Source organism: Phycodurus eques, chromosome 8 (assembly GCF_024500275.1).
Source record: "Phycodurus eques isolate BA_2022a chromosome 8, UOR_Pequ_1.1, whole genome shotgun sequence".
Classification (NCBI taxonomy): Eukaryota; Metazoa; Chordata; class Actinopteri; order Syngnathiformes; family Syngnathidae; genus Phycodurus; species Phycodurus eques.
This window is the reverse complement of record NC_084532.1, coordinates 25,066,087-25,083,023: the sequence shown is the minus strand read 5'-3', so window position 1 is coordinate 25,083,023 and position 16,937 is coordinate 25,066,087. Positions and strand designations below refer to the sequence as shown.

The window sequence follows — 16,937 nt, the reverse complement described above, 5'->3', positions numbered from 1 at the left end:
TGCAATTGTATGTTGAGGAACATTGAGGACTATTTTCTCATGCACTTGTTCACAAAGAGGTGAACCTCGCCCCATCGTTGCTTGTGAATAACTGAGCAATTCAGGGAAGCTCTTTTTCTACCCAATCATGGCACCCACCTGTTCCCAATTAGCCTGTGCACCTGTGGGATGTTCCAAACAGGTGTTTGATGAGCATTCCTCAACTTTCTCAGTCTTTTTTGCCACCTGTCCCAGCTTTTTTGGAACGTGTTGCAGCCATAAAATTCTAAGTTAATGATTATTTGCTAAAAACAGTCAGGTTTATCAGTTAGAACGTTAAGTATCTTGTCTTTGTAGTGTATTCAATTAAATATAGGTCGAACATGATTTGCAAATCATTGTATTGTGTTTTTACTTATGTTTAACACAACGTCCCAACTTCATTGGAATTGGGGTTGTACATCTACGCTATGAAACGTCGTCCAATGAAAGATTTGGCTGATTATGAGCAGATATTTGCCTAATACACTTCAGAATGTTTTAGATCATTAGTTCCTTTCCTTCTGCATGGTCTTCTCCTCCCATCACGCTGGTAAAATATCAAGTTCTTCCTCGCCAAGTCATACCCAGTGTGAACTATGCCACGGTAGAAAGAAGTCATCTCGTGCACATATCTCGCCTGTTCATCAAGTTGTTGTGGATTTTGGCGAGCATTGTTAAAGATCGTGGACCCAGTCAGCAGCACCGTGACACACTCTGGCTTCAACGGGGTGTTTTTGTTTTTGTCTGTCTGCCTGCAAGCCCACTCATTGTCTTGATGCCATTTTCATATGAATGCAGTGCGAGCCCATTGCTGGCACGTAGCTATTTTCTTTAAAGCGCCTCTGTTTGTGAGGCAGTGCGCATCACAGCACTCATTTTGAATACGGTAAATATACAAAGCATTGAACAGTACAAATGCAAAAATGTCTTAAAAATTGGTTCTATGTAAATAGTTGGACGCCCTGTAAATCTTTTTTCGAGCTTGCTATTTCCTAAACTATGCGTGTGCGCAAGCTGTTCTGAAATTTGGAGAGTTTTGAAGTCACAATTTACCTCATTTATTTAACACCCCCCTCCACCAAGTTCCTTTACCAAAGACCTGGTGGCTAGGTGGGTGAAGGTCAATTTTAAAGCAACTACACAGAAACACTATCATGGCAAGGCCAAAAGATCAGCAGAGCTGAGTGCTGTTGGGATCACAGATTAGCATTAGCGAAATGCATGCACCACATGTATGGATCTGCTGCATTAATTGACAAGTGTAATTTGGCAGCTCTAGAGTGAAGTAGATCTGCCCCTAGTTGTCATGGCAACGAAAGTGAAGGGCGCAGGGTGAGCAGTGGCTTATTTGCATGAGATAGGACTGCCCCCTCAAATCAGACTTTAGTGATAATGGAAAAAGGTGACATTGTTTATGTAATTCTTGATCTATTTTGACAAAAACATGTCGCAGATGTTATTCAGGCATTAAGTTAAAAATTGTGGGGGAACAAAATCAATCAATTTAAATTTAAATCAATTTTAGAAGAGGTGCTATTGTGAGTTCATTTTGGAATAAAGGCAACAAGCACACAATTGTGAATCAGAGCACTTGCTCACTTCCGCAAGGCTTTCCTCCGCTCATCAATCAAAGCCGGCATCAGTGAGCCGGATCTGGACACCCTTTGATGGAATCACCACATTGTACTTCCTGCTTCGGACGACGAGAGGAAGCCGGGGATGAACGATTGAAGATCACAGTCTCACAGAATGTGATAGCTTGTTTAGTTGTAATAATTTAGTAGTACTCTACCTTGGTAAAAATGCTCATAATGATGAATGATAAAAAAAAAATTATTTGTGCCTTTGTCCTGATTTATGACTAGTTCATTTTAATTGGGCCCACATAGTTAAAAGCTTATTGGCTTCCCAATGTTTAGCCACATAAACACACACGATGGTGTGGCTAACTACACAAGCATGGTGAGGAAGAAGTTTATACTGCTCAGCCACATTGACTAAAAGGTTTCATGACCCAGTGCCAAACCTGCAAGCTGACTTTAAGCGAGAGGCTCGGCATGCCATAGACTGGTCGGCAGCCAATCGCAGGGCATGTAAAGACAAACAAGCAATCACACTTGACAATTTCAAACTTACAATTTAGAGTCTTCAGTTAACCTTACAGCCAGTCAATGAATGCATGAAATCATTATGCACAAACTGTTGAATTCTTTACCATCGATCCGTCCATCCATTTTCTATACTGCTTATCCGCATTACTATTTGAATGTGTGAGGAAGCCAGAATACCCACAGGCAACCCACACAAGCATGGGGAGAACACGCCAACGCCACACAGGAAGGCCGTTGCCCAGATTCGAACACAGCTGTGAGGCAGACGATTTTTTTATTCCCCCCCACTGTAAGAGCAGTAGCAGTGGCCGCTGTCTCCTGATTTTAGTGGGATGAGGAGGAGGAAGCGGGGCTGTCGAGAAACAAAAGGGTTTTAGTGCTAATTAAAAGTGAGCCATCGCTAATGGCGCGCTAAAGCTACATAAGAATGGTGTTTTAATAAGAAGGCTTAAGAGGCGGATTGGAGTCTGCGGTCCTTGGCACTAGGAAGGCAGAGCTGTAAGATCAATCACTGGAGGTGTTGAACGTTTAAATAAGTCTAATTAGGATTTAATGCCTATACCAGATCATTTTTTTGACTGTCTAATTTCCATGTCACATTTCAAGTGGCATATATCCACATGGAAAAAATGTAACAGGGGAAGAATAATGCATAAATTATACAATTATTAAATGCTGTTCGATTGGCCTGGGATGACTGTTGGCCCATTGATTCATTTAAAGCTCTGTAACCTCTAAAGGTCACATACAGTGGCTATAAATATCTACACACCCTTGCAAAAGCCAGGTTTTTGTGATCTAAAGCAAAATGTGACCAAGAAAAAAAGATTTGTCACCGACAACTCAATTAAAAAAAATAATAAATAAAAACTCTGATCGGGGGAGTAAAAATAAATTGAGACAGTGTGGTTGCACACCCTCCTATAACTGGGAATTTGGCTGTTTTCAGAATTAAACATTCAGAATCAAAGTCATGTTAAATGGGAGTCAGCAGCAAACACATACCACCAGTTAAAGTGCCTTTGATGAAACCCAATTTCAAGTGCAGCTTCTCTCGCAAGACTTTTTACGGACTTTTTCTTCTTTGCCTTGTAGCAGAAGCCTGAACGTTTTGTGATTTACATATGCTCATAATTCCTTTCACCTTGACTAAGACCCCAGTTGAGACACAAAAAACTTTGTTTAAAAGTTAAAAAAGTGAAATGAACAACAACTGAGGGTATGAAATTAAATGCTAAAGCAATATTTTTATGTTGGATATGGCTTTGGCCTGAGCACAACAACAAACACAGCACATAACAGAGAATAAGTTCCTTCAAAATTTGCGTATTTGCCAATGCTGAACCACAAACATACCTCTGGACTACACCACACATGACATGAGCAGTAAGAACGCAATGACGATTCTTTTTCTTGTCATGTGCGGGGTCTCTCCCATTTTAGATATCGGTATGTGTTTACCTGGCCTGAGCTTTGACTCGTCCGTCCAGTAACCTTTCAAGCTTTCTCTTATCCCGTCTTCAGGATGCCCGTGGAGACGCGCTCCTTCCGTGACACGTCAGCCGTGGGTCGATTTCCAAGTGTCACACTCGCTGCGGGTGACGAGGACCCCGAGGAGGCTCCCGAGGAGGCTCCCGCGAAGGCCCCTGAGGAAGCCAAAGACGATGTGTGCCGGCAGTGGCTGCGCCGCGTGGGCCGGTGCTGCTGCCCAGAGACGGACGACGACGTCACCAATACGCTCGTCACGGCGCTGGAAGAGGGCAAGGACGAGGGGGAGCTCGGCAAGAGGCCTGCGCCCGGTGATAGCGAGCTCGCCGGTACACACGTGGCACGGCTGCCATATTGTCCATTGTCTGTCTGTCTACTGCAGTACTTCCCACCCTTCCTTGAGCCTTGATTCAGGGGTTTAGTGAATTATATTCCCAGTCCCTGATGAACAAAAGAGATCTTTTGGCCCAATTGAGTGTAATTAAATGACTTCCCGCACACACCTGACCATCTCTCAGTGGTTGGGAATCCCTGGTCGAGTCTAATCTGCTTGCGTGCTCCGTTTCCACAGAGCTGCCCCTCAAAGTGAAATCAATAGACCTGATGAAGGGCAAAGCAGGAGCCGAGCGCCTGGCGCACCGCACGCACCTCTACCAATGCGACGACTTCATCATCCGGAGAGGCCAGACGTTCCACATGTGGCTCACGCTGTCCCGAGCGTTCCAGCCCGACACGGACAAACTTCACTTGGAACTCAAAACAGGTATGTGTGTGAGAAAAGTACTCACACACAGTGTGAGTACTTTTAAATAAAAGTACACTGAACCCCCATATATTTGTGGTTAACTCATTCACTGCCCGCCTTCCCAGTTGACATGGATATTTGACTTCTAAAGCCGTCAATGGCAGTGAATGTGTTAAGCATTTGCGAATTTGACTATTAATGGATTTTTAAAAAAAAAAATTTTTAGGAGGGAACCTATCCTCCGTTATTGCCATGTTGGTGTCAAACAACATTTTTGCGCTTCGGTCATGCAAGGTCATACATAATAGAAAAAATACCAATTAGTTGTGGATTTTCACCATTCACAGCAGGGCTCTCGTCCCTAATCCCGCAAATTGCGGGGATTCACTGTAAAGATACTTGTGTAAAAGGGCACTGTACTGATTGAACGCCTCCATTTAAAGTCCCTGTAGAGTGGAAATAAATGTCTTCTAAATTTGACACAACACAGAAAACTGTTAACAACACTAAGAAATTTGAATGATGGAAAAAAAATGCCAAATGTATAAAATGAGGCTTCAAATTAATTCATTCATTCAAATTCACTGAAACACAGAATACTTGAAACCACGCCCCACTGAAAAATGGATGCTACTTCAATAATATCGAGCTTTTGCCTACACATCCCTACATGTTTGAGCTGCGAAAATACAGTATATCCAATTCAAAGCCTCTGGTTGCTGGAATATATCCTACCGGGAGAGGCGCTAGCCACCAGCTAGCTCGCGAACTAACATGCTTGGGCCTAGTAATAATAATAACTCACAATTGTGCCGGATAGCGACCAATGCAAACGATGGCGCTCCAGTTCTTACATAGTGGGGGAAGGGCAACTCATATCGGGGCCCAATTGTGTCACTTGGCCCCGTTTTAGCCATGCCCAAAAAAATTTGGAAAACTGAAATGAAACATCTCCACATTTGAGTACTGCATATTTCTCACTCTCTGCACGTTTTCACCAATTATCTTCAAACGTGTAATGTATTTAGAAACAAATTGCTGACACTTTAAAGGTTGTTTAAGTACAATAACGTTACATATTTGCACTTCGGTAATTTCTACCACAGAATACATCATCTTCCGAGGGATGAGTGGGTATTGTAATTCCATGCGCGAGAATTGCCCCCTACATTTGCCGCCCTGTTGTCTAAAAATGGCAGCTTTTAAATGTGACAGGAACAGGCCAATAACCTTTGGATTCGGCGATTAAAAAAATGACGTTTTGCTGCAGTATCACCTGGGAGATGGGGAGGGAGAGTGACAAAAAAAAGCAAGCGAGGAAAGGAAGGAAGGAAGGGCGGGCGATGTTTGGGGATTTATTTTTTTTCGGGCTACTATTGCTATGGCAACCGCTCTGGGTCGCTATGCTCCAGATGGAGAGGCGATACCGAGCGCTCGGTCCTGAGAAATCCCTGCGAGTGACAATCCGCCCTCACGCTTGCCACCGGCCGCGGTTGAGAGCCTCCCGTTTACGCCGCCCGCGCTGTCGTCTGAAGATGCCACGACCGGGGCCCCGTCTGCATCCAGCAATTATAGCTGAATGTGATGCGTGACTGCAGGATTTAACTGGAGTTTGTGTGTATTCATATTTGGAGCCACTAAGCGTAGAACCCATGATGGAACGTACTGGGTTGAACCAGACCGCCATCAACGCTATTTTAATTCAATCTTGTTTTTAATCATTATTCCGTTGCTTCTGTAAAGCACTATTGAGTTTCCTAATTGTGTATGCACGGTGCTATCCAAATAAACTTGCCTTCAAGGAGGCATATGATGTTCAGTTCCCAGGTGTCTCAATAACAATTTGCCGAAAATGTTTGCGACAGACACGTTATTAAGACGTGAAGTGTTTTACATAGTGAAAAAAAAAAAAACAATACACCGTCTGTCTCCGTTACACAAACACAATAAATCGGGGTATTTGACAAATGCGCAATTAGTCTTTTGCATTTTATCTTATTTCTGTGTCACGAGTAATGTTTTTCCCACTACTAGTGCCATTTTTGGCCAACTAGTATGACCTTAAAGGGCAAGTATGCAGTTTTCAAACTGTGAGCAAGATTTGAAATATAACCTCACTGACCCCTCTTTTTTCATAGATATTTTCATAGATCATACTTATCATAAACCGCTGTCATAATGACGTTTAACAAAAATTACATGAAGAGATTTTTTTTTCTTAAGGAGGAAAGGAGGAAATACATGTACAACATTGAGGACATGTATAAAACGTTTTGGTCATGTACATTTTAATGGGTAGAACATAAAACAGAGATGACAATTGATATCAAGTCACATTGTTGTTGCACTTCCCCCTAAAAGATCCCCAGTCAACAACAAGTTCATTATTTCGGGTTTAACTTGCATTTATTGATGCATTTGCACTTGCATCAGAAATATGTTTGTTTTTCCTTCCTGTTATTTGTTTTTATCTCTTCTACCACTACCTTCTTTGCTCTCATTAACAAGTGCATCGCATGCATGTCATCATGCAAATGATGATTGTGTTCCAAGTTATGAAGCTAGTTTAAGCTTATCCTTCCGGGCATCTGGCTTTATAGCGCTGGAACCAAACAGCAAATTAGCGCACGTGCATTCAGCGCTTTTAGAGTGCGGCTGCAGCTGATGAGATCAAATGATTGTTTGGTGTGTGCCAATGGGTGAGAGCGGGAGATTATTTTTTTAGGTCACCCTTCCATTTTACTGAGGACATGCTTCAAAGGCCATTTAAGAATTAGAATGTACGCTTACACTTCATTAGGTTGCTTCAATCCTGCCCTCGTTTCGTGACCATCCTCGTAACTTATTGAAATATTTTTTATTTTAGCATTCACAATATGATTTCGTCTTAACCATAACGGAAACATGAAAAACATGATTTGGGTAGTTACCAATGCTTCTAATTATTTCATCATTAATATCAGCCTTAAAGCTCCACTGCAATTTACTGTGTCTTTCCTGTAGTATATCATATTCAGAACTGCCTGTAACATTGTCATCGACTATTTTTTGAAACATGTTTAATTCTTTCTCAGGCCCTACAAAAATGTATAAATTGAACGATATGTGTATTTTTTGGGCTTGTAGTTGGCAGTGAATGGTAGAAGGTCATTCCAAGAGTATGTATAAGTATCCGTGTGAGGCAATGCGTTGTTTTATTTACATCACGGCAAAGCCTACAAACTTAATAATACAGTAGCATGCGATGTGTCCATCAAAATGGATTATTCAAGTTTATTAATTGTATTTATTAATGTAAGAATGCATTTATTAATGTAAGAATGCATTATGAGTGTTTGTTGTGATCATCCGAGCAACACGTTGTGAGATTTCCTCACTCTCGGTCTTGTCCAAACAAAGAGGTAGGAATCCAGGTGGGGCAGCAAAAAGCAGAACAGCGTCATAGTAATCTCCGAGGCCGAGCAAACACGTTGACGTCTGCCTGCCTCCTCCTTCCCCCTCAGGGTCTCTGCCAACGGTGTCAAAAGGAACGCACGTCATTATCCCACTGGTGGACGAGCTGCGGGACAACCGCTGGCAAGTCGCCCCGGATGAGTGGGACGGCGCGAGGATGAAGCTGTCCGTCAACTCCCCGGCCAGCGCTGCCGTCGGGCGCTATCGGCTCCAGGTGGAAACGGAGTGTCCGAGCGGACGGGCTATTTCTGCACACGACCCCGCTAATGACATCTATGTGCTGTTCAACCCCTGGTGTGACGGTAAAAACACAAACAAAAACAAAAAAACACTCTCTGTCCAGGCATCTACAGCAGCGGTTCTCAAACTCAGGTCCGGTAGCTTGGGTGTCCACTAAATAATTTGTTATATCATATAAAAAGTGCATATGGACGTATGGGGACCTAGACCAATAAGAGCTCAGCCCCATACCACGATTACCCAATTTATTTATTTATTTTACATTTCTGGAAAACAAAAAACAAAAACAAAAGCTCAACAATCAAGAGTCCAATTGCCTTGAGTCAACCTATGTGGATGACCATGACCTGAAGAATGACGAATATACTCAGACATGAAGAAAAAAGATCATTTTGAGCAAGAACATTGGTGTTTTTAATTAATATTTTCACAGCAAGTTAAAAATGAGGCAAGGCAATTATTCTATTAGGCGTAAAAAAATTTTTAAAAAAAAATCAAACAAGATGAACTAATTACTTCTCATTATCTTAGCTTTGGGGCAATTAAAAGCTCTAATATGATTGTGATCTATTATCACATAAATCTGACATCCCTGCATGAATAGTCGTTATTTATTTTAAGAACAAAAGGCGTATTACTACAAGAATAAAGTAATTTTTTTATCTTCTGGGGGAAAAAAAAATCCTTTTTTTGTTTTTAAGAACAAAAGTTCTACTTTTTTTTTAGATTATAGATTTAGATTATTTTTCTCAGAATAATGGCATCTTTTCTGATTAAAAAAATGTAATATTACAAGAATTTTTTTTTTAGAGAGAGATAGGGTGAGAAGCTCGGTCATCCGGGAGGATCTCAGAGTGGAGCCGCTGCTCCTCCACATCGAGAGGAGCCAGATGAGGTGGCTGGGGCATCTGATTCGGATGCCTCCCGGACGCCTCCCTGGTGAGGTGTTCCGGGCACGAGACCCCGGGGACGACCCAGGACACGCCGGAGAGACTACGTCCTACGGCTGGCCTGGGAACGCCTCGGGATCCCCTCGGAAGAGCTGGATGAAGTGGCTGGGGAGAGGGAAGTCTGGGCGTCCCTGCTAAAGCTACTGCCCCCGCGACCCGACCCGGATAAGCGGGAGAAAATGGATGGATGGATGAAGAACATTTTTTTATTTTTGAAATTGACTTATTAAAATATGACTGTCTTTCCCTGTTAAACTTTCACTTTAATATCATAAAATTACAACCTTATGTTGGAAAAAAATACGACATAGTGCTCATAATATCGCAACTTATTCTTGTTGATTACATTTTTTTCTCCCCTAAAATATTTTACTCTCATAACACTAAAACATTTTTCCGCTATAAAATTGAACTGTAAAGGGAAACCCTTTAGTCGCCAAGCACCTTGAGAATGTTGCGAGGTGCAATTTAATAAAAACTTGCATGCAAGGAGACAATTCAAATACAACCTCTCAACCCCCTTGCAGACTTTTAATATTTCAAAAATAGCTGTAGAAAAACACTCGGATGTCATCTTTTTCACCCTCCATGTTTACTTATTTGAAAAAAAATTTCTAGAGTATTTTTTGTTTATATGGAAATAGAATCAGCAACCTCTACACGTTTTATATTATGGGATTTTTACATTATATTTTTGGGATTTTTCACTGTTTTTAATTTAAAACTTTACAGGTGAGTTCTTAACATAACAAATGCACAAAGGGCATTTTAGAACACTTTATAAAGTCAGTATTAATACTTTGAGGACCCCAAAATTAGACATTTCCCTATCGATAGAAGAAGAGGAAGAGCTGCATTGTGGGAGGTGGTGGCTCTTTAAGGCTAGCAGTAACCAAAGTGACCATAAACATTACCCAAAAAGGCTAAGACACTGCAGTGATTTGCTAGCGAACCCACAGTTATTTCATCTTTCACCCTTTTCTATATTGCACAGTATAAATTTTCAATCAGACAAAATTCAAAATCAGGTAAATTTAACGTCATTCTGTGGCTGGAACGGATTAATTGCATTTCCATTCATTTGAATGGGAAACTTTATCTCGGTTTGAGAACGGGGTCACGGAACAAATAAAATTTTTAACCCGAGCCATTTTATTTAATCATTCCAATTTGGTAGTTAACAAGACTCTTTTCTGTGATGTGTAAATTTTAGAAGCTGTTTATATTCACTTTACAGGGACTTTAAGTACAGTGGCAAATTATTTGTGCGTCATTACTTCCCACTGCTGGAAATGAGCCATACTTGTTGTTAATTTTGATTCTTTTCCTGGTTGCCAGAGGACGCAGTGTTCATGGACGCTGAAGACGAGCGTCAGGAGTACGTCGTCAACGACGTCGGGCGCATCTATTACGGCACGCAGGACCAAATTGCGGTCCGGACGTGGGACTACGGACAGGTGAGGCGTGTGTGATCAGGAAATTGAAAGCGCACAATTGACAGCTTTCGCTCTCGTTTTGACTTTCAGTTTGACGACGGCATACTGGCCGCGTGCCTCTTCGTCCTGGAAAAGAGCGGAACTCCTCCGTCTGGGTGGGGGGACCCTGTTAATGTGGTGCGAGTTGTGTCAGGCATGGTGAGAGAACAATCTGTTGTACATGGCTTCAGTCCCTGCTGACCCAAACGCCTGTCTATATGGCACAAGACCTATTATTAGTTTATGTTGACAGATGCTTGTAATATATAGGTCAACAATACATGCAATATTTGGGGGGGGGGCTTATAGTAGTCATATTGTATCCTGTGCAGCTTTCTGGTGCGTGTCAGTTGCGATTGGATAGCTTGGTGATGAAACGCTGCCTCCTTGAGTGAAAGTCTTTTTGTTTTCCATGAGCTAAACTCAAAGGATTTAAAGACTTACCCAAAAGGCCCGTTTCATTATGACATTCTGGACCTCAACATTTTAAATGAACTTAGCATCGGGGTCGTTCTAATTCACGTGCGTCAGGTTTTCCTGTCATCCTCTACTTATAGATCAACTCTCGCGATGACCAAGGTGTCGTGGAGGGAAACTGGTCGGGGAATTACATTCAAGGAACATCTCCGACCGTCTGGAGCGGAAGTATGGAAATACTGACGGAATACCACAAAAACAACGGCACTCCCGTCAAATACGGCCAATGTTGGGTTTTTGCTGGGATCGTCACCACAGGTAGTGTTTGACCGGTGCCGCTTGACACACTTTGGAGTCCGGCATGAGTCGCCCCCCCCCCTCACTATGGAACTCGGTTATCTGGCGCAAATGCTATGCCTACACCCTGATAATGCATCTTTCCTCGTTTTTTTACGTTGTTTTTTTTCATCATTCAAATTTAGCAAGGTTGCGAGCAACACATTTTGTCCAGAGTGTCAAATTTAGAAGACAGTCATTTTCACTTTACAGGGACTTTAAGGAAAACCGGCTTATTTCTTGACATTGTATTTTATTATGTTATTACTCTATGTTTTTATAAAGTACAATACTGCATGTTGCTTTTTTTTTCATTAGAAACGTGATACAAAATGTGTATTTTTTACATGACTGGAACAGATTAATAGCATTTCCATTCATTTCAATGGCAAAGGTTGATTTGAGTCCCAAGCATAGTCACGGAACAAATTAAACCCGAAGTCGAGTTACCGGTGTACTTTTTTTCCCTCCCCATATGGTATTTTGTTTACTGAAGCAAAGGTCCGGACTTTGTGTGCAGTTTTGAGGTGTTTGGGCATTCCCAGCCGAACGGTGACCAACTTCAGCTCCGCACACGACACCGACGTCTCCTTGACGACAGATGTGTACCTTGACGAGGACCTGCAGCCCTTGGCTCATCTGAATGCGGACTCCGTCTGGTGTGTGCGCTCACCGTCCCCGTCGTGCTGTGTCCAATATTACGCTTTTTTTATTGATTTTTTGTTTTTGTTTGATACTCATCGTGACACACCAGTTCATACAAGTGGAAATGGATGATTCCAGCGCAGCCAAATAGCAAAAATATACATGAAAAAAAATATATATTAAAAGAAAAAAAAAAACAGCACCAGTGATATTGGCTTGATGTGAGCCTCGCCACCGAAACGGTGACTTACATTCTGGTGTCATCATCGCGAAATAGCTTAACGGACTTCTGGGGCACGGACGTGACTGACATAAATTGATCCAAGTCTCCACTCGCGTTTGCAGTGATGAGTCTGGACACAGAAAACTCTGAAAACATCTAATAGTTCCATCGGACTGGCAACGCGGCGTGGCCACAATGCAGAAGTAAGCAGTAATTAATTAATAATGCAAATATTGATTGTTGAATGTCACTAATGAGCCATATTGGATCATATATATAATCAATGGCTTTTTTTTATTATTATTTTTTTTTAATAATGAATGCATCCTTACTTCACAACAAGCAGCAGTTTGGCACATTGCGAAATATTCTATATCACGTTAAAACTGAAAACCAAGTTGGGATTTCAAATTAGGGTTTCAAGCCCGGTTTTAGGTTTCAAATTATTGTTTCAAGATACGTTAGGGTGTCACATTAAGGTTTCAAATCAGGGTTAGGGTTTCAACTTAAGCTTAGAAGAAAGGGTTTGGATTTCAAAATGTTTACAAGCGACCGGGTTAGGGTGTCAAATTAGGGGTTGAAGCCAGAATTTGGGCTTCAAAGTAAGGTTCCCGACTTGGTTTAGGGTTCCAAACTAGGGTTAGTTTCAAATCAGGGTTTCACGACAGGACTAAGGTTTCAAATTAGGGTTTCAGATAGGTCATGGATTTACATTAGCGTTTCGAAAAAGGTTTAGGTCTTCAAAGTAGGATTTCAAGTTAAGGTTTAAAGCCTGGGTTAGGGTTTCAAGCAAAAGGGCTTCAAATGAAGCTTTGGCTTCTTCCTCCCCAAGGAACTTCCACGTGTGGAACGACTGCTGGATGGCTCGTCACGACTTGCCTGCGGGAATGGGCGGCTGGCAAGCGCTGGACGCCACGCCCCAGGAGACCAGCCAGGGCACGTTCCGCTGCGGCCCCGCTTCTCTCGCCGCCATCCGCGATGGTCAGGTCTTCCTCAAGCACGACGCCCAGTTCGTGTTTGCCGAGGTCAGTCGATGGGAGATTCTGTATTTCCCGGAGAGGGGAGAGGCCTTTATTTGCGTATTTGTACGTAGCACAACACAACATTGTGGAGCGATCACACGTCTATGTAAGAACACCTTTGACAGTGTAAGACTCCACACTTGATCCGAGCGACTGTTTATGCACCTCGGTATGTGCTGCTGTTTTGTTTAGCAGCAGAGTTTAATGAGCTGTTAACTCTCATGCCTGTGTCTGCGAAAAATACGATTTTTACACGGACTATTATTTTTTCTGATGGGAGGCAACGTTATACGCCACAGTTTCCGCTTTGCTGCAGAACTCAATTTTCTTGCTGCCCTTAATGTCTTCTTGGATAAAGAGTGACCCCTTAAAGTAGCTCTGGACGCTGCTGTGTTATACCGCAATAATCTTTGCTTTGCTGCGGCACATGCAGTTTCGCTACTCTTAGTGTCCTCTTGGATAAAAAGAGACATTTTAATTCTTGGCACAGCAGAGTTATAGTCCGCAGTCTCTGCTTTGCTGCACACTCCATTTTGTTGCTGCTCTCATCTCCTCATGGATTAAAGAAGCGCTCTTAACCCTGGATGCTGCTGCATATTAAACCAGAGTCTCTGCTTTGCCGCAGAACTCTCTTTTCTCACTGCCCTCAGTCTCCTCTTGGATAAAGAAGACCCCCTTTTGCTCTGAACGTTGTGGTGTTATACGTCATCATATGTGCTTTTCTTCCGCACTCCATTTTCTTGCTGCTTCCCTTAGTGTCCTTCTGGATAAAGCTCTGGGCGCTGTGGTGTTATGCTCCAAAGTGTCCGTTTTGCTCCATTTTGCTGCTACACTTAGCTTCCTCTTGTATTAAAAAACAGAAATGAAGTCTGGATGCTGCTGTGTTGTACTACACAGTTTTCCTCTTTGCTGCAGGGCTCTGTTATCTTGCTGCTCATAGTGTCCTCTGGGATTAAAAACATACAAATAAAATCCCCTTGTACTTCTCGGTCTCCCTTTTCTTGCTGCTCTCAAGCGTCTTAAAGTGTTTAGGTATTTACACAGTTTTGACTGTGGAATGTGAACGCTTGTTAAAGAAATCTCGTTAGACTGGTCGTTCAGGATTTTGCTAAAGGATGAATTCAGTTTAACCCACGGCCGACTTGATAATAAAACCACAAATGTTGCGAGTGCTAGATAAGTCTGGCCACTGAGCGATACCACCTACGTCAGTGACAAAACTGGGGCGCATACAGGACAAGGCCGACTGAGCTTTGACAGCATAGCTGCGTGCGCTGTGTATTAACATGCAGCCATAAGGCGCCCGTCAAAAGTGACACTTCGCAGCTGCTCTGAGCTCTCTTTTTTTTCCTCCCCTCTGGGCATCCTCAGGTGAACAGCGATAAGATCTACTGGCAGAGGAACCCGGACGGGACCTTCTCCAGAATATATAGCGAGAAGAAGGTCGTGGGCCACCTCATGAGCACCAAGGCCGTCGGCTCGGACGAACGAAGCGACATCACACACCTTTACAAGCACCCTGAAGGTATCGCCGGCCTTGGAATAAATATTCACTCCATTTATCTTGTTGGCATGAAAATAGTTTCGATTGTAAATCATGTAAAGTGAATTCATTTGGTTCAGGTCTGGAGTACAGGGAATGTAAGAAGACATATCGCATAATAGAAAGCACTCGTCATTTCCCCGGCAAAGTGTATGCATAAAAGTGGGCTGAATCTCGCCGGCAAGTGTGTGTGTGAGACAGTTGACTGGAACTCACCAGCGAGAGTGTACTTTCTGGCCAGCGTTTGTCTGTCTCATCTTCCTCGACACTCCACGGACGGACTCCGGAAGTCTCACCGATAAGTGTATGGGCTGGATCTCGCCAGCAAGTGTGCGCATCTCAGTGGGCTGGATCTGGATGGTGTTTTTCTTTACGTTAACGTAGCATATCCACGTATCACGGATGAGACCGTACTGAATCAAAGAAAAAGAAAAAAAACCACAATCAATCCCATGGAGTCCTTTGATTTGAATTCCACTGTGTTGTCCTTCAGGAACGGCGGCTGAGCGCATCGCTGTGGAAATGGCATGCCGCTACGGTTCCAAAGCGGAGGCGTACTCCTCCCCCGTGGTGGAGGACGTGGCCATCGCGGTGGCCATGGACGGCGACGGCCCCCAAATGGGGCGGGACGCCGAGCTGACCGTCACGCTGCGAAACAGCAGCGCAGAGCACCGACGCGTCGTCCTGCATAGCCAAATAGCCGTCATGTACTACACCGGCGTACACAAGGCAACCGTCAGGACGGAGCACACCGACCTGGACCTGCTGCCCACTGAGGGTGAGTGCCATTGACTCCATAATCTCCGCTTTGCTGCGGCACTCCGTTTTCTTGCTGCCATCAGTCTCCTATTCCCGCCTAAAATAAAATGTCTCTATTTCTGGACCATTTTCTCCCTGCCCACATTCCACTCTTAGATAAAAGAAGACCCCTTATCCCTGGACGCTGTGGTGTTATGCTCCCAAGTCTCCGCATTGCTGCACGCCGTTTTCTTGCTGCCCTCAGTCTCCCCCTTGTTGTTGTTTGTTTGTTTGTTTGCATGTCTCGTTCAAACTGATGCATTCAAGGCGATTTGGTTTTCCCACTTCTTGCTATACCACTGCAGTATTTTGAATTGGGGTTCGCTTGTCACTGAAGACTGTGTTTATTTTTGGTGAGTTTTTGCCTTGTCGCCTCCTGCTTCCACTTCATTAAAATCTTGAAGGACGCTGAAAGGTCTGCCACAATTTTATCAGTCTCGGCAATCCGCTATCTGCCTCCATTGCTTTTGAGCACAAGCACAATATATTAAATGGCAGGACCAATCTGCAAAGCTGTCAGTCACTTGTGTGAGTGCAAAGGGCTTTTTTGGTGATTGTTTAAATGTTGCGTCTTCTTTTTTTTTTTTTTCTTCAGTGAAGGTTTTGGAGTGGACCCTCGAGTACAAAGACTATAAGGACCAACTGGTGGACCAGGCCGCCCTCATGTTGACGCTGTCGGGCCGGGTCAAAGAGACGCAGCAGGTCCTCGCCACGCAGTTTAGTTTCCGACTCAGAACTCCAGGCTTGCTCTTAAAGGTTGGCCAAACCATAATTTACAATAGATGTGACTTGGGGGGGGGGGAATAGTGGCCACGATGTTCATATAGCATGTGCACAAAATGCTTATTTGTAGCCACAAAATATGAACCTGTGGCCATGAAGTAGTAGATATAATGTGTGCACAAAACACAAGTTAATAATATTAATATGCTGTCATTGCTGGACAGTCGAGTAAGGAAATCGAGTGTTCCTTGTAAGTTAAAGACTGGTATTGCAGCTTCAATTGAAGGTACCCTTCCTTTTCTTGATGTAGTTTAATGATATTTAGCCCAGAAATGAATATTCCGTCCGCATGTTATACCTATTTCGTTTGCGTTTTGTGTGTACGTTATATCTACAGCGACTCCCTTCATCCTTCAAGGTCAACCCACTATCAGTCAATATATCAATATAGAGAGACAACAACAGAACAATTTTGTTGCATTACCCCTCCTACGTGCGTAGGGACACAAATGTCAAAATGAACTTCTTCTTTGGTTCAGCCCATCGGGAAGGCCGTCGTCGGGGAGAAGATACTCGTGGAGATTTCCTTCACTAACCCTCTACCCCAGGTGCTGACGTCAGTCATGTTCCACGTGGAGGGACTGGGCCTCACCACCGCTCGAAAGATTCATTACGGGTGAGCAGAAAAACATAAAATGCTGTTTTTTTTCCCCCACTGGCTTTTTTGACTGTCATTTCCCATCCCTC

The 16,937-nt window shown here is 43.2% G+C and overlaps 1 protein-coding gene across 3 annotated transcripts in view; it reads left to right on the top strand.

The window, feature by feature from the left end:
• The window catches only part of LOC133406275 (protein-glutamine gamma-glutamyltransferase K-like), a 31,498-nt gene that overhangs the window by 4,206 nt on the left and 10,355 nt on the right, over nucleotides 1-16,937 (top strand). For all 3 annotated transcript variants that reach the window (XM_061683772.1, XM_061683773.1, XM_061683774.1), the window contains 12 exons: nucleotides 3,657-3,949; nucleotides 4,192-4,383; nucleotides 7,869-8,120; nucleotides 10,347-10,465; nucleotides 10,535-10,642; nucleotides 11,041-11,218; nucleotides 11,757-11,895; nucleotides 12,937-13,129; nucleotides 14,498-14,651; nucleotides 15,163-15,447; nucleotides 16,063-16,223; nucleotides 16,730-16,866. In XM_061683772.1, coding sequence (XP_061539756.1) covers nucleotides 3,658-3,949; nucleotides 4,192-4,383; nucleotides 7,869-8,120; nucleotides 10,347-10,465; nucleotides 10,535-10,642; nucleotides 11,041-11,218; nucleotides 11,757-11,895; nucleotides 12,937-13,129; nucleotides 14,498-14,651; nucleotides 15,163-15,447; nucleotides 16,063-16,223; nucleotides 16,730-16,866 — 2,210 coding nt within the window. In that variant the 5' untranslated portion in view covers nucleotide 3,657. The remainder of the gene's footprint in view (nucleotides 1-3,656; nucleotides 3,950-4,191; nucleotides 4,384-7,868; nucleotides 8,121-10,346; nucleotides 10,466-10,534; nucleotides 10,643-11,040; nucleotides 11,219-11,756; nucleotides 11,896-12,936; nucleotides 13,130-14,497; nucleotides 14,652-15,162; nucleotides 15,448-16,062; nucleotides 16,224-16,729; nucleotides 16,867-16,937) is intronic.